The 21,592-nt window shown below is 49.8% G+C and overlaps 7 protein-coding genes across 7 annotated transcripts; 2 read left to right on the top strand and 5 right to left on the bottom strand.

Moving 5' to 3' along the window:
- Positions 1-498: 498 nt before the first annotated feature.
- Positions 499-2,541, top strand: lcb2 (putative serine palmitoyltransferase 2; the record flags this gene model as incomplete). The annotated part of the gene is made up of 1 exon (XM_033555979.2): positions 499-2,541. One exon carries the CDS (start codon positions 499-501, stop codon positions 2,539-2,541), a length of 2,043 nt encoding a protein of 680 aa, XP_033411870.1.
- A 1,197-nt stretch (positions 2,542-3,738) lies between these two features.
- Positions 3,739-5,025, bottom strand: ALT_8079 (PQ-loop repeat-containing protein; the record flags this gene model as incomplete). The annotated part of the gene is made up of 1 exon (XM_033555978.2): positions 3,739-5,025. One exon carries the CDS (start codon positions 5,023-5,025, stop codon positions 3,739-3,741), a length of 1,287 nt encoding a protein of 428 aa, XP_033411869.1.
- A 1,141-nt stretch (positions 5,026-6,166) lies between these two features.
- On the bottom strand, positions 6,167-6,986 carry ALT_8078 (uncharacterized protein; the record flags this gene model as incomplete). Its single annotated transcript, XM_089600365.1, has 3 exons — positions 6,167-6,356; positions 6,475-6,621; positions 6,682-6,986. 3 exons carry the CDS (start codon positions 6,984-6,986, stop codon positions 6,167-6,169), a joined length of 642 nt encoding a protein of 213 aa, XP_089455258.1.
- Positions 6,987-7,935: 949 nt separating this feature from the next.
- Positions 7,936-9,585, bottom strand: ALT_8077 (uncharacterized protein; the record flags this gene model as incomplete). The annotated part of the gene is made up of 1 exon (XM_089600364.1): positions 7,936-9,585. The coding sequence occupies one exon, from the start codon at positions 9,583-9,585 to the stop codon at positions 7,936-7,938; it is 1,650 nt and encodes a 549-aa protein (XP_089455257.1).
- Positions 9,586-9,715: 130 nt separating this feature from the next.
- Positions 9,716-10,506, bottom strand: ALT_8076 (SH3 domain-containing protein; the record flags this gene model as incomplete). The annotated part of the gene is made up of 3 exons (XM_033555976.2): positions 9,716-9,918; positions 10,051-10,401; positions 10,479-10,506. The coding sequence occupies 3 exons, from the start codon at positions 10,504-10,506 to the stop codon at positions 9,716-9,718; spliced, it is 582 nt and encodes a 193-aa protein (XP_033411867.2).
- Positions 10,507-11,634: 1,128 nt separating this feature from the next.
- Positions 11,635-13,569, top strand: ALT_8075 (serine/threonine-protein kinase; the record flags this gene model as incomplete). The annotated part of the gene is made up of 1 exon (XM_033555975.2): positions 11,635-13,569. The coding sequence occupies one exon, from the start codon at positions 11,635-11,637 to the stop codon at positions 13,567-13,569; it is 1,935 nt and encodes a 644-aa protein (XP_033411866.1).
- Positions 13,570-14,438: 869 nt separating this feature from the next.
- On the bottom strand, positions 14,439-15,451 carry ALT_8074 (mitochondrial 54S ribosomal protein uL15m; the record flags this gene model as incomplete). The annotated part of the gene is made up of 2 exons (XM_033555974.2): positions 14,439-15,063; positions 15,129-15,451. 2 exons carry the CDS (start codon positions 15,449-15,451, stop codon positions 14,439-14,441), a joined length of 948 nt encoding a protein of 315 aa, XP_033411865.1.
- Between the last annotated feature and the right edge of the window lie 6,141 nt (positions 15,452-21,592).

The raw sequence follows: 21,592 nt of genomic DNA, 5'->3' as shown, positions 1-21,592 counted from the left end.
TTCATCTGCATCAGGGCCCCAAGCCCTCCACGTGTGAGAAGTGGTGAGATCCATCCGGCTTCTTCGGCTTGGATTTCTGCCTCGAGTGATCTTACTTGGTGGTACGTTCGTCCGTGGTCACCCTGAACTCCTGCCTCGATGCCCCTTTCAACCCGCCCAATTTCCATCAAACCATCAACAATTGTTCATCAACATCTTCTGAAACATTGAAACCTGGATAAAAAATAAATCGAACTCAAATTGATCGGTTGTGGTTGACTTAGGTTTACAGTGCATTGGCGTTGTTTTCCCAACGTCTGCTCTCTCCAAAAGTCTCCGTGCAGGAGGAATATACGCGCATCATAAAAGAACCAGCGTTGTTGCCTCCTAGGTACTCCGTATCTCCTGCCACAATCACCATCTGAGAACTGCCGCTTCTACGACTTTTCTTTCCCTTTTCCCATTTCGACGACTCCTGAACGACTTTCGGTCTTCAATTCTGTCTAGTCCTTCCCTGCGATGCCTCGCCGATCTGCTACTTCCCCTTCTTTCGCCAACGACTCTTCCAACCCACCCTCCTTTTCGTCTACTTCTGGAAAGGGCGGTATCGCCATCAAAGCCTCTACATCAAAACCGAATCGCTTCACCCAGCTCTTCTCAACGTCCCCTAAATCCAAATCCGAACCCCAATCCGCACACTCCGCTCTCCAGGCAGCTGGTGGGAGTTTCCAACCCAGTCCTGTCGCTCCGCCGATCAGTTCGGCATCACTGTCCCTACCGACAATTTCTTTATCGACAGCTACTGCGGGCAATCCCAACATGGACGAGCCTCCGACCACACTATTCCAGCCTCCGTCACCCGAAGAGGCCCGTCGCCAGGCCAAGCAGCATGCCCAATTCGGCCCCATCGGCCATCCAAGCCACCGCTACTCGAGTAGACACCCTGGCGGTGTCTTCCCAGAGCCAGTGATGGACGAACCGCCCTATTATTATCTTCTCACTACTTATATCAGCTACTTGATTTTGATTGCTTTCGGACACGTCCGCGATTTCTTCGGGAAGCGCTTCCGCGAGGAGAATTATCGGCACCTGAAACCTCGCAATGGATACGGTGCTCTCAACAGTGATTTCGACAACTTTTACGTGCGTCGTCTCAAGTTGCGTATTAATGACTGTTTCGAACGCCCCGTGACCGGGGTCCCTGGAAGATACATCACCTTGATCGACCGGGCTACCGATGACCACAACAAACACTTTTATCTCACCGGAACTACTACGGATACCTTGAACCTGAGCTCATACAACTACCTCGGATTTGCCCAATCTGAAGGTCCCTGCGCTGACCACGCCGAGGATACTCTGAGGAAGTACGGGATTAGTGCTCCTAGCACTCGCGCTGAGGTGGGAACGCAAGATCTTCATGCCGAAGTTGAGAGTCTTGTTGCCAGCTTTGTGGGCAAGGAGGCCTCGATGGTCTTCTCGATGGGTTTTGGTACAAATGCAAATATCTTTCCGGCCTTGGTGAGCAAAGGCTGTCTGATTATCTCCGATGAATTGAATCACGCATCAATCCGCTTTGGCGCCCGTCTCTCAGGTGCGTCCATTGGCATGTTCAAGCACAACGACATGAAGGACCTGGAGGCAAAGCTGCGTGAAGCCATCTCTCAGGGCCAGCCACGTACTCATCGCCCATGGAAGAAGATTCTGGTCGTTGTTGAAGGACTGTACTCCATGGAAGGATCCATGTGCAATCTTCCAGGTCTCATTGTGCTGAAGCGTCGCTATAAATTCCATCTCTTTGTGGACGAGGCGCACTCAATTGGAGCTATAGGTCCCAAGGGGCGGGGTGTTTGTGACTATTTCAGCATTGACACAAAGGAGGTAGACATTTTGATGGGAACCCTTACCAAGTCATTTGGCGCCAATGGGGGCTACATTGCCGCTGATAAGGCGATGATTGACAAACTTCGTGCGACCAATTCCGGTATTTTCTACGGCGAGGCGCCAGCTCCTGCTATTTTGGCGCAGATCTCTTCCGCGCTCCGCATCATCAACGGGGAAATTGTTCCGGGCCAGGGTGAAGAGCGGTTGCAGCGGTTGGCCTTCAACTCTCGATATCTTCGCCTCGGATTGAAGCGTCTTGGCTTTATAGTGTACGGTCACGACGATTCGCCAATTATTCCTGTCCTTCTTTTCAACCCTGCCAAGATGCCCGCCTTCTCCCACGAAATGCTTAGGAGAAAGATCTCTGTCGTCGTTGTCGGATACCCCGCCACTCCTCTTGTATCCTCTCGGGCTCGTTTCTGCGTTTCTGCCGCGCATACCAAGGAAGACCTTGACCGCGTCCTGACTGCCTGCGACGAGATTGGCAATGTCCTGCAACTGAAGTTCTCTACTGGAATTGCCGGAGGCGCTCTACCCCCCGATGAAGGTATGGGCCATCCTCCTGAGAAGGAGATAGAATTACGGCGCAAGCGGTCGCCGAAGATTGTGCCTCCTCGTTGGCGTATTGAGGATGTCATCAGACGGGGTGTACAAGACGTCCAATCGCCATTGTACTAACTGCCTGCATGACGCGTCACCAAGTTCAAGGGCAAATTGTGCCCGTCCTGGCTTTCTTTCCCATCCGAGAGACAATTGTCGCTTAATCATGCGCTATTGTCGAGTCGTGCGTGGGATGAGCCACCGATAATGAGCCAGATTCGGCGATGCTGGTCATGCCGCGTCGCAAGGTTTTTCAGCACTTCTTGCCCTGTAACACCAGACTGTTCGCTTCAATCGTCTGTTGATCTTTTGCTTCTGTCCATGAAGAGTGTCTGGTTTGAAAACAAAGTCACGAGTATCTGAACAATGAACGAATACGCCTTTGCGGAACCTACGACGACCAAGCAACTTCTACCTTCTTCTGCGGGTGTCTCTGCCGTTTCAGTGATATGAACGACATGGAGGACCCGGCCGCTTGCTTTTAATCATTATTCTCTCACTTCTATCCCTTCATTGTTCGACATTTTTAGGCCACATACCAATATTTCCGGTCTTCCCCACCAAGTGCTGGAGGGTTCGATTTGGGGCCGGCTCTTAATTGTGCATGATATTGCGACCCAGGGCTTGAACCTTGATCAGGTTGATGAAAGTGGACTTGCTGAGAGAGATGTTTTGGGCGGAAGTGTACCTAAATGTTTATACTTAGATGACTGTTAATATATTATTTTTTTACACAATATGGATATATCCACGAGTGAAAGCCTGTCTGCCAGCAAGAACCCCTAGAATCGTGTCATGAGAAAAGTCAGAATCTATTCCCCTCGATGAATAGTCTAAAGACCCTATATCACAGCTAATGTAATGCATAGCACGAAGTATAAACATGACTAGACCGCAGTGACGTGCTGACAGCACCGGGAATATCTAAGCAAAAAGGACGACCGTCGCCTAGCTTGAGTAGTAGGTGAAGATGAAGAAACGCCATTGCAAAATACCAAAAGTGGAACAAAGTGTATGCACATGCATCATGCCGTCAGAAACGGCCAGTCATGACGATGATCCATCTATGCGTGTAGGTCCGGAAAAAATCCCCATTCCCAAAATGCAACGCCAAAGACAGGAATAGGGCGAGAAAATGCAAACGACAAGGAAACAATTGAGATGTACTCCATGAAGCATAATGGTCATCAAGGTGTTGAAACATGCACGCTGTGCCGTCTGGAAAAAGGGAATAAGATATCGGTGAATCATGAAAGCAGGGGGAGGCGCAAAGATCTAAACAGTGCCGTATCTCTCTCGTCCTCCGCGCAGGAGCGCCTGGCTTTCCTGCACAGAGGTATCGTGGAATTCGCGCCGAGGGGAAACGGAGGGGATCCAGCCCCTCATCCAGCCCCGGACGCGGGTCCATCTGCTCCGTCTTTCTGTGTACATGACGGGAACAACCTGTTCTTCGTCCGGGGCGCCGTACATGAGGAACTGCAGGCCCATGCAGCCGTCGAGAAAGAGGACGCCAAAGGCGCCGAGGAAGAACGGGATGGAGAGGCCCACCCATTCCAGGCGGTTGTTGCCGTCTGCGCCTGCCCATCCGCGGCCTCCCCACGGGGGTGAGTCGTACCATGCGTTAGGGTTGGTTGCGAGCGAGGCGGAGTAGAAAAAGTTACCGCAGAAGGCGGCCATGAAGAGTAAGGGGGAAAGCCCTGCGGTGCTTTTGCGGCGGTAGTTCTTGATGAGTTGAGGCGGACGTGAGCCGAGGTAGAGGACTGTTGAGGTCCAGGAGGAGATGCGGCCGATCAGCAGGGTGGTCTGTTGTGAAGCCGCGGGCGGCAGGTGGTGCTCGGTGGGCTGTGCGTTGGCTACAATGGCGCAGAGCATCGATGCCAGGAGCAAAGTGCGCGTGGAGGCGAGCGGCGGGCTAGGACCACTGCTTGATCTGGTGATCGTGCGACGAGACGAGCTCAACTTGTCATTAGTGTATAGTAGCGGTTGGTTGTTCATCGCAATGGGCGACGATTTCTTGAGGAGCTCCTCATCCTTTGTAGCTGAGCCTTCCGTTGCAGGCTTGTGTGGTGGGATATCAATGATCGAATCCTCCTCTGACAGCGGCACTCCCTCCAGAAACGATCCGGTGTCTTCGCCATGGTGGGAGTGGGGGTGGACACCGTATGCGACCCTTCGGCCTTTGTAGTGTGTATACCAAAAGAACTGGAACACCAGGGTAACGTCCACCAAGACGTAGTAGGCGGCTATGATCACTTGCCAGGTTGCCTGCCGAGTAAACAGAGCGCCCACGAGGTTACCCGTATCACCAAGACACCATTCGACGAGAAAGAACAGAGACAAGCCGGACGTTGACTGCAGCTGGTAGTTCTTGTATATTTGGGGAAGCTGTGCAAAAAGCCAGGATATGATGCTGAGCGTTCCGAGAATCGAAGATAAGAGCGCAAGAGGCGTGGGAAGGCAGATATGCAAGTGGGACGAAACAGCAGCTAGGAATGGTGACGAGGGCTCACAGTGTGCTGGAAGAGCGGCTGGCAAGACATTGTATAATAGCGGAGGAGGCATACTGAATGACTCTATTCGACTCACAAATACCCTCTTGCTGGCTCAGGGTACTTGCTGCGTCCCAATAAATGTGGGGGAGATTCTGGGGAAGTAGACGGGAAAGAGTAAAGCGGAGCGGGAAAGATGTCTTTCAAAACATGAACAACAAAGAGTCATATGATATTTTCTTCCTATCCCTGGGGAATTTTTGACAAAGGAAAGACTCAAGGTTGATAGAAAAGGATATCTCAGATTGAAGGAGTGAAAGAATCCCAGGACTCAGGGCTGTGTTGGCTGTCCATCTGTTTGGGGGAGTCACACTGGCCCTTCGAGTATGGGTCACGAGTCATCCATTGTGGGCTCAGCTGAGAGAGAGATCGACCACTTGCACTGGTACAGACACAAATGAATCACGTTCCACGGGCTGATAAACTAACAGATAGTCGATCCTTCAGCAGATAGATAACTCCTGATCTGTATCGGCGTATCCAGCTGATACCATTGGCTGCTTCATTTCAACCCGCCGCCGCATTCGGATTAGAACGGGATCACTGACTAACATCTGTTCGTAAGATAAGTGATCACGTGCCGTCCCGTGATACTACAGCACTATCATCTCCGTCTCTCATTGGTAAGAGGACGGTTTTCTGGGTTCATCGGTACGACCCTTATCATTGTTCCAGGGTTGTTTATCAAAGCCTAAATAATTCATGACATCAGGGTGAGGTGGTGACTAGCACTCCATTCTTCTCCATTTCAACACCAATACTCTATTGTCAGAAATGCTTAAGCCTCCAATGGACTTAAGGATCTCCTCAGAATGTGGAAGATGCTTCAACTCCAGTGTTGTTTTTGCCACTTGCTATTAGGAGTCTGTGGCGACTGAGGCAGTATTTGCAGTTACTCATAGTCTGCCAGGACGTATGAGGCAGTCATAACCAGGCACAGAGCATGCTACGAACATACGGCTACGAACATGCGGGGTATGACTGCATAGCTAATCTCTCAGGAGCGAAACAAACAATCCATCTGCTACCGCATAGACAACATGAGCGAACTGAAAGTACAAGCAAGGACATAATGAAAAGAAGTTACAATGAACGACGACTGTTCTTATCGCAGAACAATTCAAACCCATGTGCATCACGTCGTGCCAGGCTTCTCACTCCTCACAGTGAACCCAAGCATCAGGAATCGTCACTGTGTCTACTATGTCTCGAGCGGCTCCGATGATGCCGATGGCCATGGTGGTGTTGATCGAGATGCGACTGTCCATGATCATCATGATGATGATCATGATGATGGTGACGATGGCGATGGCGATGGCGCTTATGATGATCCTCGCCATGCTCCTTGTGTTCCTCAACTCGGTGCTCCAGAAAATTTCCTAATAGTGCACCACCCAAAGCACCAAGGAGACCATGACTCTGTTTATGTCCCAGATAGTATCCAGACGCACCTCCCATCAACGTTCCCGCAAGGCCACGATCCTGCGCTGATGACCCAGATCTAGACCTAGACCGCGATCCAGATCTGTCCTTCATCGCGCTACTGGACGCGCGGGATCGGCTGCGCCGTGATCGGGAAGCGCCTCTATGTTCGTCGCTATGCTGGTTGCTGTAAGGTGTTAGTCGAAGATAGAACCAGATAAAACAAGAGAAGCGTCAATACTAATACTCAGCGTTGCTGCCCTGGCGACCGCTAGCTTCGTAGTTTCCGGGCGCATGCTGGTATCCCAGCGCATCAGACGGGCTCAGAAAGTCCCTCTGCGGCGTCGGCTGATATTGTTGCGCTTGCGGGCTCAAATCATGCTGGGAAGCGTGGGCACCCGTATACTGTTCAAGCTGGCTAGGCTGTCCATATGGTTGCTGAGACCCATAACCATGCGGGGCGTCCTGGGGCGTATAGTATGCCCCGCCGCTAGGGTGCGGACCTGGAGCTGGAGCGTCATAGGGTGGGTACTGGCCATATGGGAACGCCATCTTCGAGAAGTGAAGACTTGCGAGAGGCAGAAGGATTCCTCCAGAGTAGGAGTAATTTCAATCTAAGAAGAAACAGGCTGAATGATATCAGACAACCATGTATAACGAAAGATTCAATCAAACGTGGTTCCCCATGTCCCGTGCGGCTGAGGTGTAAGCTGTATGACTGCGTCGGCACCAGATGACCTTCCCCCGCGACATCATCCAGTCACGGCACTAGGTATTCCACATAACTCAAGAAGACCCTCGAGCTATGCGCTTAGTAAGGATGTCGAAGTGACAGAGTCTAGAAGACTGTACTGCTATCAAGAATAAGCGAAGTCGTACAGTGGTAGCGAGTCAAGGCTTTGCTTACGAGCTACCATATTCATAGTCAGAACATAGCGCGTGTGTCGCAGTGATCTGCAGGACAAGTTTATTTTCTTCATTTGTAAGAGTTACGAGATGTGATAAGAGACGTTAACTTGGCTGTAGAGCAGAGGAAACATGCAAGAGTCGGAACAAGCCCATATATGCCTCGGGGTATCCCAATAGAGGTAAAGCGAGGGAAAGAAAAAAGAAAGAAAGATAGAGCATAGTGAAGGACGACATTCCAGCAAGCCCAACATAGCTTGTGACAAACTCAGGTGTTCAACGAGGGGAGCAAAAATGAAACAAACAAGCTGGCAGCAAGGGGCTTTCGTGTTCTCTGGCGCGGGATTCATACCAGTGAGACCAGCGCCCTTTGAGTCGAATGGGAAAAGAAAAAGTAATGAGAGAGGGAGAAAAAGGAGAAGAAAAGAAAAATCTAGAATGGTCCGATTTAAAATCAGCTAGAATAGAGGCGAGCCAGTGGGAAGGATAACTCATGGAATGCGCCCAGCACAATCGAGCATCTGGCCATCAGAAGAACCCTGATAAAAGTTCGACTTTATTTGCATGACGTACAACTATTATATCAACAGAGCAGTCACAACGCCGTAACGCTTACTGCCTTCGTGGCCGTTGCATTTCGCAAGCGTCGACCGACCCAGTCAGCTAGCATCATGTCCAACTGGCTGCTCATTTCCTTCAGTCTCCTGCTTTCCTCTTTGAAAAGGCTGCCTGTGATTGGATGCTCAGGACCAGCTGGAGGGATGTTCGAACTATCGTGCACAATAATGTACAAATCGCGGATGTCGTTCTCATCGTCCAAGTACGACCGCAGACTAGCGTCGCTCCAAGTCGGAGTTTCCGCAGAAAGTCGATCCATTGGAGAGGCGACTGTATCAATGCCCTTGCTCTCGCTGGCGCTTTCGACTGGGGAAATCGGTGGCGAGATTGGGGAAACAGAATAATCCTTTGGAGAAGACAAATCCGTTTGAAGGGCAGGTGGCGCACCGGCCTCAACCGGTGACACACTCGCAGGCGACTCTGGTCTTCGATCAAGATGGGAGTTCTCCTGTTTCTGCGGAGACCTCTGCGGCTGCGATGTCACAGACGGTTGGAGTGGAACTATCCGATCGTAAGGACTCTGTCTTTCTTCGTGTTGGAACTCAACGCGGTCGATCGTAGCATCCCTGGCGATTACATCCTCAGGATCCCGCTTTGCGGACGAATGTATCGTGTCAACAGGGGACGGTATACCGTCTCCTGCGTCCTCAGAAACCATTACACGTGTGGGCTGAGGAAGGATGTCGTCATCCTCAGAAACCACTTGCCGGATTGTATCAGTCTTTTGTTTTCCCTTTGTAAGCACCTTTTCACCACTTTCGACGGCAACAGGCGCATTCGAGCCATGCTGAACCGCTTGCTTGGCGGGCGAGGTGACAGGCAGAGTTTGTTTCTGGGGCTTAGTCGTCTGCTTTTGTGCTTGGTTCCCCTTCGCTGGCCGTGACTCAGGGGACGACACGGACTCAGAGGACGTCTTGGGTATGGGCGACGTTCGAGATAATTCGCCCGAGACCTTTTCTGGCTCCTCAAATTCATCTTCGGTAGATTTGCTTCTTTTATCCTTCCGCTTGAACAGCCCACTCAGCATCCCTGGCTTCTTGTCCTTTCTCTTCTTGTCATCCCTGCCTTTGTCGTTTGCACCCAATGCTTTGTCAATATTGTCAAAGCTTCCACGGCCCTCCTTTGTCTCGCTTGAGAGCCCGCCACTGCTCACTTCGTCACGAAGCAAATTTGGCGTCAGAGATATCTTCTTAGTCTCAACAGTGTCGTCTTTGAAGAACGAATCCGTGTTCCTCACGGTACCATTCCGAGATCTGCTGACAGTAGGTTCATTTGCTGCCTCAAACAACTCCTGGCTGGAGCGTTGCTTCTCGGGGCTCGTAGAGCCAGACTGCTGAGTTTCTTCCAGGTTTTCCGACTCATCAGTGACCTTGTCGCGATTTGACTTCGGTCTGAGCGGCTCGACGACGATATCATCATTGGGTTCATCCTGCAGACCATCGCCATCACGGATGATCTCTCCGGCGTCAATAAGAGAGTCTCCGTCGTCGATTTCATCCTCGGTCGACCAATCAATATCCGACGCTTCAATGTACGTCGGAGCGGTGAAGGTGACGTTTTTTGCATTCCTGCGGCGCATTGCTTTCTTTAACGGATTTTTGGATTTCTCGGAATTGTCACCCAGCATCGTTGCTGACAACTGTTTCTGTTAGAGAGTCCTACTACTCAGCGGGTATCACATACGTCAACATTTCGATGCTTGTTCAGCCTTGCAAGTCTTTCTGTGGGTGTTTCTATATGCTCAGCCGGTAGATATCCTAGGGACTGTCAGGGAACCGTTCTGGGAAGGGCGAGCGAGAAATGTTACCGATGCTGCCATCCTTCACGATTCGAACGAGCCACCAGTAGCTGTTGCTATCGTCGAGGAGGACCATTGTATCTCCTTTTGCTGCGTTGGCTTGTCCATCAACCGTGGCGACAAAATTGTGAAGAGCGTAGACGAATTCGAAATCAATATCTTCTACTCAATGTAAGCCATGTGCATCTGGAAATTTTTAGAACTATGAGGGACATGGGAACGTTGCACGGCGACAAGAAGTGCAGCGCGACGAACCATCCCGCAAATATCAAAGTCCCAGGGTCAGGTGCTTACCATCGTCGATTGACGGCGAACTTGAGATTTTGTCCATCAAATCATCATCCAACAGATCGTCACTTTCTTCGTCTGCGAGGTCGCCTTCTTCTGAACCATGGCCTCGTCCTTGGTTTAATCCTGCATCCGCAACTTCCATATCGTCATGAATATCCATTCCATCATGGTAATGGTCAGTGTTCAGGTGGCTCTCGTCCAAATTGGGGCCGTGTATCATCTCATTTCTTGCATCTTGATCCGCATGGCGAAGGGTATGCTCTTGATGGGGTGCAAGGCCACTGCTTGTATTGAAGGAATGTTTCGAATGATCTTTAGCCGAGGGAGCATGGTGATCTTGAAGGTCGAGCGTGTCTACCGCGAGCGAGTTAGAATTTCAACGGCACAGCTCAGGGACTTTGCCAGTGCGGTCTGATTGTTTCGGCACATACCAGCTCGGATAATTCGAGGCCTTGTCATCTTCGATCTTTCTCGGATATTTGGTCCCTAGAAAAGCGACGAAATTGTATCGAGAGCTCGGAAACTGAAGACTGAGGAGCGACTGAGAGATCAGGCGTCATCGATGTCGCAGGAGAGGGCAAAACAAGATTCGATGCAATAGCGATTGGTGTGGAGTAAAACAAGAAAAATTAAAATAGAATAAACAAAGCAAACTAGGAAGGAAATGATCGAATTGAAGGAGACTCTTGTCAATTAAAGACGCAAGGATAAGTGTCAAAGAGTCTGAAGTTAATCAAAGTGACAGCGCCAGCTTCCACTCCGCAGAGAGCGTCGGCTCAAGGTATCAAGTATAGACGGTCAAATAATGGCAATATGGCCCGCAAGACGAAAGAAATACTTCCAGAGCGATTCTTGACGAGAACAGGCCAAACTAGGAAGAAAAGAAGAGATATGCAACGCCCGTGGCCGTGTCAATGACCGGGTAGCCCAACGTGTTCCCCGGACTATCAAGACAACGTCCGAAAGGGGGGCGTCCAGAATCTCCAAAACAAGCGCCCCTTGCGCGCGCTTATTAGGATTGGCCTAAGGTGCCTGAGCCTGGTACCTAAGAAAGAATGTTCTAACTACGATAGGCTTAGCACGTGCTTGTTTGGCCCTAGGGCAAAGAATCGTAGGCCAGAGTCCACTTATCAGGTGACATACTGGGGTCTGTATGATGATAAAGCGCCGTTAATTGGACGGTGAGCAAATTTAGTGTCGATCTGCCACCCCCGCTCACTGTTCACTTTCCGAGCCTTCGCAACAATCGTCCCGTCATCACCCGATAAACCCATCCTTGCCCATCACCTTCGTCTCAGATTCGACGCTTCTAACAATCTTTTCATCCAAATCTCTGTGGATAGGTGGCTCATCATCTAGTTTTACTCCTCTTTCACTGAATATCCTTCGTCTGCAAGTGGAGTCTTGTCCCTTTAAATCATACCACCCGTTTTTATAGTTGCCCCCAATAATCGACGGAATTAAATCACACAACGGACCTCGGTCGACCCCCCCCATGTAGTCGCCTCATCGTATCATCGCGGAATTCAGCAACCTCATCACCATTTCAGCTTTTTCACTTATTACGGAGTTGTCCTCTTTGAGGGCATGGCTCATAAAGAAAGGAACGGATTGGCAGGCTTGAAGATCGAAACTTCCTTTCAGCGACATCAGTGGCAGCGGCCTGAAGGTGGCCGGCGAGCGACGGATGATGGCAGTGGTATCGAGGGCGACCGTACCAACATCTTTCACGATTCTGGCGCGCGCGGTTGCGGTACTGATCAAGACAACAGTATACTGAGTGGTCTTCATTCAGCGACTCCTCCAATCTCGGTACCTCGTCACGATGATCGTCACACGCACGATGTTAGCTATCCTCATAAGCCAGACGAGGTTTCAGCCTCCCCGCTTGAGAGCTACATCCAGAATCGACGGCCCTCCATCAGCTTTGACCCTAACGTCACTCTAGATTCTGGCCAACAGCAGCCTCTCGAAGAGCCACTTGCCAAGGGAGATCCGAGAGATCGAGGTCTCTTAAAGTATCAATCCAGAACTTCAGGTTTAAGGAATGCTTTGTCCCAAGAAGACGATGAGGGGCACGATGTGAAGCAGATCGACTACAATGCCAGTCCCAGAAGATATCGTAACCAGCGTGTCTTCCCTACTGGATATCGCGGAAGTTTTCCGACTAGTCCCGAGGAAGAGATGCCTATGAGCTCTGAACTGGACCGTCCAACATCGTTGACGTCTGTTTCAACTGTATCTCCTATAAACGATGAGGTTCGAACACCGCCCGAAAGTTCCAGGGACCTCTTATCGCCCATCTACGTGGCGTCACCAGTACAAACGTTCGCTTCGCTCGATGACCGCAGTTCTTGGTCCACAGGTGTCATAACGCCATTCGGTAGCAAACCAAGGGGATTTCGAGGCTCTACGCGTCAGAGCTCTCGCCGGTCTACGCTCTCAAGCGGCAAGTCCCCAGCCAGCACGTTTCTGTCCATGTGGAATGGCGGAGAAGAGCCCACTCCACAGCCTGATGACGAGGGCCAAATGGTTGGTACTGAGTACGTGCTTGGAAAACAGATTGGCTTTGGCGGTTTCAGCACTGTAAAGGAAGCATATAAAGTTGAAGAGAGTGGTGGAACCCGACGCCTCGCTGTGAAAATCGTCCGCAAGCAGGTCTCTGGGAAGAGCGAGAAGGAAAATGACATGGTCCAAGCTGAGTTTGATCACGAGGTCAGAGTCTGGCGATACCTCAACCACCCGAATATTTTGACACTGGATGCGGTGTACGAGACAGACTATGCCACTTTTTGCTTCACAAAGCTGGCTATTGGGGGTACCCTCTTTGATCTTGTTCGCCAGAACCGTCAAGGCTTGGATATCAAGCTTGCCAAGAAGTATAGCTACCAGCTAGCATGCGCCCTGCGATATCTGCATGAGGACGCCCGCGTTGTGCACAGAGATATCAAGCTTGAGAACTGTCTACTTGACCCTCACAAGTCCCAGGACGGTACACAGTCGTCTACTCTTGTCCTTTGCGATTTTGGCATGGCTGAGTGGCTAAACACGGACAATGAAGGAGACTCCCCAGGCCCTTACGACGATGCCGCGGACCGGCCACCGCCGAAGAACATCGGCCCGGCCGGGTCGAGTACTAGCGTTGCGGGAAGCTTGGAATACGCCTCCCCCGAGTTGCTTCTCTCAGACAATGGTGTGATCGATCCTTCAGTGGACATCTGGGCATTCGGTGTCATTGTCTACACTGTCATCGTTGGATCCCGTCCTTTCCAGGATTCCTTTACCCCTCGTATACAATCGAACATTCTCAACGGAACCTGGAACCGACAGGCCGTTCTGGGTGACACAAGCGACCCGCAGGTTGTAAAGGACAGAGAAGCTGCGCTTGAGCTAATCCAGGGTTGCCTAGACATGGACGCCAGAAGGCGTTGGACTATTCGTGATGTATTGTCATCACGTTGGTTGGATGGATTTTCCGAAAATACGCAGAATGGTAGCAGCGACTCAATCTGGAAGCTCTGAGTGCTTCTTCGACGGCAGAATTGCCAGCACTCTTTGATATTCTTTACACCTGTTGAGTGCTAAAGACCGAGATGAAATTTATGATTTATGTGTGTTTTACTTTGATGGTCATCACCGGCGCTCTCTAATGACAGCAATGAGGGCTGGTGTTTCGGAATTGTTGATCATCTGTGATACCCTTTGATTTTCTCGACGAGTTTTGTTTGCGATGACCTTATATATGAAGGGATTGATATCCGTGATATCCGTGCTTTTTTTTTACCATTTTCTTTATTCGTTCTCGACTCATCCAGGGCACTTTCGCAAGATATGAATGGTTTATTGAATTTAAGAAAAAGTCGCACCGTGTTAGCGAGCATGGCGTTTTTCCTGGCTGGTTCTCCACGCGTTCTTCACTCAATGGCTTTTGCATGATGTACATATCTCTCCAAATGGCTCTCCTGCTCATAGCCGGCTGACTTAATATAAGTCTCACCTTCTTCTATCTCCGTGATTTGTTGTCCGATGACCTACATTTTTAACATGCGAATTACCATATCACCTGGGGTGTGATTGCAGGGGATTGCTTTGTACTGACAATGACCCACCTGCTTCCCAGTCTTCGGCCCTCGTAGACTGATCCGGCCCGGCATGGACTAAGTACCATGCCTGCTGTTTTGGCTCGGTTAATGAAATCAAAGGGCGACTGGAAGAAACGATAGTTACACGACCAAGGTTCAATATTTCATTTATGCAAAGTATTTATACACGTATTCCCACAGGAAAACCGGAAGCCAACAAGACAGAATGTAAACGAAGAAGACAGGCTAGTTGTACCATAAACGCAAGTCAAAAACATAGAGCTAGACACGGTAGATTTCGTTTCCTCACTACCAAAGCCTGTTCTCCGGTAGCACCTTCTCCTTCTTGACGCCAGCAGACGACTTGCGCTCCGCCGGCGAGCGGAAGAACAAACTGGGTCCCTCGGAGGGTTTGAGCAGATGGCTCAGATACCCCCGGTGGGCCGGGTCACGGTAGTACTCGATATCCCGACGCTTAGTGGGGTCAGGGAGCCGGTACTTGTAGCCCATTTCGCGCATGATATTTGACTCGGTGAGATCCTGGGCCTCGAGGCCGGCGGCCTTGAGGAGGGCGTCGCTGCCGCTTTCGGGCGACCACGCGGTCGAGACGAACGGGTGTGTCTCACGCTTCATGATGCGGGCTATGGCGGAGCGCGTATAGAATCTTGTTGTCACGGAGCCGCCGGCGGCCTCGACGGCAGCGATGGCGCTGGCGGAGGCGCGCGAGACGACGATGTGAATGGGTTGCTTGAGGACGTTGCCGCCTTCGGCGGATACACCGCGGCCGAGAAGCTTCACGCCGTCCTTGGTCTGGTGGATGCAGCGAGATTTGGCCAGTTCGCGGATGGTGATGGGGCGGGTTGGGTCAATGCGGCCTTGGTCAATCCATTCCTGGATGCGGTCGAGGTTGGCGGGTGCGAGGTCGAGAGCGAAACTGCGTTGCCGGATGTCAGGAAATCTCCATCATCTTCTCTCTCTGCTGACAAGGCCGGGACATACACGTTGTTGAACCCACGCTCACCGTGCACCACAATCTCCGGCGTCTGTCCACCATTGAACCCTGCGGGGACTTTTCCATGCTGCTTTTGACCCTTGTGACCACGTCCGGAGGTCTTACCCTTACCGGACGCCGGACCACGACCTCTTCTAATTCTCTTATTGTACGCCCCCGGAGTATCGGACAACGACGCTAAAATGTGTGCATTGCGGCTCTGTTGCTGGAATTGCGGTAGGAGGGATGACAGGGGCGATGCTGCCGACACAGCTGGTTTTGACAGAAGCTGTTGCCACCTCAGTGGCAGCATTTGAAGACTGGGACGCATTGTATCCGTGGGAGACTGATGATTGTGATTTTCCGCTTCTGCGTTGAACTGATATTCTGGGACAAAGATCTTCGGGATGCGGATGCGGAGAAATGTCGGACCGGGGCATCATTGGCTTCTCTGCCTAGAGGTTGACTACTATGAATTATCCTTCTGATACACATGATAACAGAGTAATCGTCTTATTTTTCGTACTTATTCATCAAAGGTCTCTGGCTGTGATTGAATTATTGTCTACTGGTTCTAGCGAACAAAAGCTTCAACGAGGGCCAGCATAAACGCCCCGAAAGCACCTAGCCAGGCAGCTATGGAACGATTGCTATCCCAACCGACGCTCAATATAGCTCTCCTGCAGCTTACCGAGGACAGTTCTAGTCAAAGAATGCAGATAATCAGCCAGTCTGTGGAAGATTGTCCACTGCTTCCTCATGTACGAAGGCAGAAGGACACCGTAGCCTCATCCGCTGTCTCTCACCCTCGCGCCGATACAGTGAAATCTAACCATGCTTTTGTGCACTGACAGGCCATTGTCTTTCCTAAGTACCTGACCAGGCTGTGGCTGGGAGATTGTCTATGAACAGCCAGTATCTCTCGCTGTACTGATCATTGACTAGGATAGGTATACCTGGAACAAGATGTTGAGGAACACTTTGAAAGTGCCAGATATCGCCGGCTATATGCTCTGACTAGCCAACAGCAAACTAGGCTGGCCCGTTTTGCATCACAGAAACATCAAATCAACGTGACGTAGAGGGCCAGATGCACCATCGGCTTCAAAGAAGCATGATGCTTGGCCGGATGTAGCAACTGAGCCTCCTTCGGTTCGATTAGAAATGTGTCTGTCGGCTGTGCTTCAGACCTTTGAAAACGAATCAGCCAGTCAAATTGAGAATAGCCGTATCGCTAAAGAAATTGATAGTGTTCCATTGCAGGGCGACAGGAGCAACAGGTTGACTTGGGCTATGATTCAACTGTAGACAGAATACTCACCGCTGTGTCCATGGACGAGGTAAGCGAGCTCTGGATTTTCACACCCATTGACACGATTAAAAATGACTTGAGAGGCCACTTTGCCCAGAGGTAAGGTTGCATCTTCAATGTCTTCCCTTGCTCGGCACCTTCTTACCCCCGGTGCATACATATATACCTCGGGAATCATGACAAAGGTACGGAACGTAGATTGGCTCACGATGACGACCGAAGTACCTGACGTTGAATTCAACTCGCAGCGTCATTGGTCACGGAGACGCCGTGTCCAGCAGGCATAGTTCCTGTACCAAGTGCGTGCCAGCAAGGACTAGACGCACTGGAATACTCGAGTACACTGCGTCTCACCCAACACCGTCAACAAAGATCCCAGAAGCAAGGTAGTCTCTCAAACTCCATGAGACTCAGACAAGGTATGGACAGGTTCCTTTCGTCAACTCCGATAAACATAGGGGGTGCCAGCTTTCCGCGATCCCATGGCATTCAGATGCCAGCGACACGGGCATCGTTGCCCAGTCCATGGTTGAAATCTGTTCGAAATCAACGGAGAGCCTTGTCTTGTGGCCCACTTCTCAGGTGGCAGTGTTGGCTTGGGGCCGCGGTTGATTACATCCATCGTTTAGGACATATTGCAAGATGCCGAAGATAATATCCGCAGAATATGATCGAATTAGCAGTCACGATGAGAACGGTTGGGTTTGTAAATGTACTGGTGTAGGATACAGTATTCCAGTGGGGAAGCAGGGAGCAAAGGAGAGTGAATATCGAGGTCTGGACTCTGGACAAGTCCTGCTGCTATATTTGGGTCAGATGCTCTGTCAGTCTCATTTCCATGATCCAGATGTGAAACAGGATTCGTATGGCTTCCTGACTACGCATCTATCGCCCTGATTGGTAAATAAAGAATGGTGATTTTATGACCCATTGTGGGACAGAATCATTGTTGTGACAATAAGGTCAGTATGTCACAAGTTGTTGGCTGTCATTTACGCTTGTTTTGGACACTGGAGTATTGCTCTTATAGACCTGTATCACAACGACCGTTGCTTGAGCTACGAAGGACATCATCATTCCAAGTTTTATACTCCGTAGTAACCGAAAGTCGCTGGAGGAATCCTGGTGTTGTATAGTCTCTTTTTGTCACGGAGCATGCCATCGGCTATGCATTTATGGCTGTTAATTATCGCTACTAAGATCCGATAAGTGTCTCTCACGGATGAACCTCGGTTTCGGCGCGTGATACACAAATCATTGATGCTGTCGGTATTCGTAAGAGTGTAGATCGAGATCATCCTGATGATTCAAAGGCTCATACTTCGGACATCCCATCCTGCGCCTGGGTCAGAATGCTTCGCAGATAGAAGACTCGTGTGTGCTGGCTCAAATCGTTCAACTTGAGACATCTTTTCACTGATCCTTGCACGAGGATGGGACATGGAGGAGAAAGAGCGAGGCGCAACCCTCCCTCGCAGCATGGGCTTCGTCTATCTACTCTGCACCAGCAGATTCTGAGCGCGCACAAGCACCAATGCGTTGGATGAAATCAAATTTAGTCAAGCGAGATGAAAACGCGAGTGATCAATCATCAGTTCAATCCCCGTGCGTTGGCCATGGGAGAAATGGGCTGCTGATGAAGTTCTCGAGCCGCCGGGATGAGGAAAAAATTATAATGTAAGGAGTCTAGAGAGGTAGTAGGGTGGACACTAGAGAAACAGCCACCTATCCTGTGAAAGGTCTGTACAGTTGTCCCTGGCAAAATACATAGGTACATAAGGTATAAGGTAAATGAGAACGGAGTACTCCGTACTCCGTACCACACTCATCGAAGTCACTTGCATACATCCAACTGCCCACCTGGTGACCCTGAAAGGCTGCAAGGGTGGTAAATAATAATGACTTAGATATGACAACCCACGGGGCACTCAGTGCACATTTGCAAGGAGCTGCAGTTACAATAGGCAAATTCTCCGATGAACATCGTTTCCCTTCTGGTACTGGGGCACAGGGCAACTACGACTGAGATACGGCCGGATTGGACAATTTTGGGTCAACGGTAAAACCAGATGAATTTGGAGACGGCCTGTCAAGTTCGGCTGGAACATGACGCAAACTAATATTCGCGGTGGGCAAGCGGTTGAAGATAACATTACTCCGTATCTTCTTCTTGATATGGGAAATTGTGAGTTGAGCACAGTTCAAATGTGAGATCCACTCCGGAAATCGTAGTTGGTCGAACTTGACTACCAGTAGTGATAGTCTGCAGCCATACAATAACCAAACATACTTGGGAGCTGGGATGGTTAGTCCCTGAATGCAGTTCCTGCTGAACTATAGACCACTCGTCCACTCCTACCAAATATTGCTATTTGCTAGATGGCTGGCTGCCCAAGTCACGACTCTTGATACCGTATGGGGCAAATAGTGCTGGATGTGGATATTTCGACAGTGGCACCGTATCAGAGCAACATTATGGATGCCACTATCACGGAGCAGAATTTATTTATTATAACTTCGAGGTTAAGATTATTCGCTCAACCATTAAACGAACCTGATAGTGGGTTACGGTAGAGAATAGTGTAGGAAGGAAGAAAAGCCCGAAGTGATGAAGTCTCCAACACCTTCAAGGAAAGATTACGGCAAGTTTCAGTGCCACAGGTGACAGACCACTCTGTGGCAACTTCAATGACCAGTCTGTAACAGCTGCTATGTGGATTTCGATTATTTGTACAGAGGTAATCCGTAGATAGTCAGTCCGTACTAGCGAACTCAAGGATACAAATGTTGACTTCAGCAGTCTCCCCCGACGGTTCCGAATGGTCAGGAAGTTGAGGCGACTGATTAGTGTAAACTGGAACCTGATTAGCCCCTCGAACTGGGATATGACTTCAGTCAAAGTCAGATAATCTGAGCATAATTACTGTAGAGAATAAGGAAATTGCGTTACAAGCAAGAAATACCAAGGTAATATTGACGAAGCCCTGGGTCTGAAGCCGATCGCGGCAAAGTCTCATTAAGGGCAGTCTTGCGGTCTGCCACCTGCACTTTGCCCAGCCTGACCGACGACAGTGCCTAGTGGTGGACAGAGTTAAGTGCCGCTTAGTTGCCCACAGCAAAACATAACTATCATTATTACCTTGACAAACGCCGCCGCCGTTTAAGACCTTTTCCCTTGGTTCATTTTGCCTTTCTTCCTTTTTGAGGGGGGTCTTAGGCCCATGCAACTGCAAGTCTGCGGGCCCCAGGCGCACATGAACAGACCAACCACACTTGTTTTTAGGCCTCTTCGCCGTCTGAATTTGACTTTCCCAAACGAGTCAAGCGTTGCTCTCCCTTTCCATCATTTTCTCTTCTGTCATGCTGGCGAAATTTGGTGATGGCTTAGGCTAGCTGCGAGGTGGCCATCCGCCCCTTTGATGGAGACACCTGCGGCGTTTTTCAATGCTGAGATGACCATCACCATCAACCAGATCCAAGGGTTCATTTCAAGCCCCAGTCTAGATCCGCTCGCGGCCTGCTATTCGTTCTTTACGGATGCCGACTCAGGTTGAATTATTTTAGATGACGAAGAAGACTGTCTAGATATTATTATTGACTTAACATCAAGACTGAAAGTCTGCCACAACCCTCAGCCCTCAGCTTGTCTGATACCTGGTGGCACGCGCTTGCAAGATGGTGGACACTGTTCTTATCTGGGGTTCTGGAACAGTTCTTCAGCCTACTTGGACTTATGATTATCTATTATTTGCAAAACTGCAACCCAGTCAACTTCCGAGACATGATCCAAGTATAGAACGAGCTCAGGCCGAGCCGATCGTTGAGACTTGCCTATGAACAAGTAACTTTGTGTTCGTGTTCTTGCCTTTTTCAAGACAGTTGACTGGCGGCACTTATCCGCTATGCCGTGACTCCTATGTATCTGCCTGGCTATGGAGTAGTATTTTGGACGCATACACCACAATTCCGGTCCAACAGACAAAAGAAGGGAAGGCTGAAGCATTTAACACAAAGAAGAAGCCAAAAGAGGTCAAGACGTACAGACGTGCAGCTCTAGCTCCAAGGTTAACGCCGAAGGTGACGCTGAGCGTACCTTTATTGGTAGTCTGGGCTTTTGCTGGTTAACCTTTGTGGTGCGATTCGATTTCAAACTAAAGACTCTGGCTTTCTTTCGGAAGTCTTGAGGCTGTATCGATTTCTTTATGGACTAATGACGCGGACGTGGGCCATATTCACACCGAGTGATCCTCTTTAAGCGCGTAGATAGTCTGTAGATGATCATGCTTTTGCTCTGTTTTTTTTTTTTTTCTCGAGCTTTCTCAAAAACAGTCTCAGCACGTCGTCATCGGTAACTGACGATCCAATGAATGCTCATCAAGATATGAGATCAGATACGGAGGCTAAGGTACGGAGTATGTTGTTTTTGGTTTGGACTGCAACAGACAGCCAATAAATATAGATTACCTTGCTCCATCCTTCCTGGTTGGAGCAGGAGTACTCTTTGATATCATATGTAAATTTGCTGTGCATTGATATACCCCGTACGAGACGTATTGATTAAATGAAAATTAATCTGACGTAAAAATGGAAAAGTGGATTGACAATTGAGTGCGAGGCTCCATGTTCGAGGAGGCAGGGTAACGTCATGAGATATTATTTATGCACCATCATTACTCTGTAATTGCTTGCCTTTCCCTCAGGTAAAGTATCACCTCCGCTACAAACTAGATACAGTTCATAAATATCAATCATCCATGCTCCGTAGTACATATCTATTTCGTGCTCCGTACCATGATAAACTGAGACAATAGCTAGTAAGCCTAATATCATTCCGTGGCTGATCGGCTGTTCCAAAACTCAAGTTAAGTTCTCCCATCGTATTCCTACTTGCTCGTATACGGCCAGGGTCATCAATTTGGAATAAACTGGGAAGGAGTCTGTACTCCGTATTCAATATGCTGAGTCCGTAGATAGACCTCGATCTCAAAAGACGGCTAGCCGCTTCTGGAGTATTGGACGAATTAGAGAAGGTCGCATGCGGGCATAACATTAATACCTATGAGTAGATACTCCGTGATACTGTCGGGGCTGACTGTCCTATCCTGCATAAGATCTGCACCATACCGCGTCACTATTTATCGATTATTGAACTGAACTATC

This window comes from Aspergillus lentulus (assembly GCF_001445615.1).
Source record: "Aspergillus lentulus DNA, contig: Alt16, strain: IFM 54703, whole genome shotgun sequence".
NCBI classification, from domain to species: domain Eukaryota; kingdom Fungi; phylum Ascomycota; class Eurotiomycetes; order Eurotiales; family Aspergillaceae; genus Aspergillus; species Aspergillus lentulus.
The sequence above is the reverse complement of the archived record's forward strand: the minus strand, read 5'-3'. Positions and strand labels throughout refer to the sequence as shown.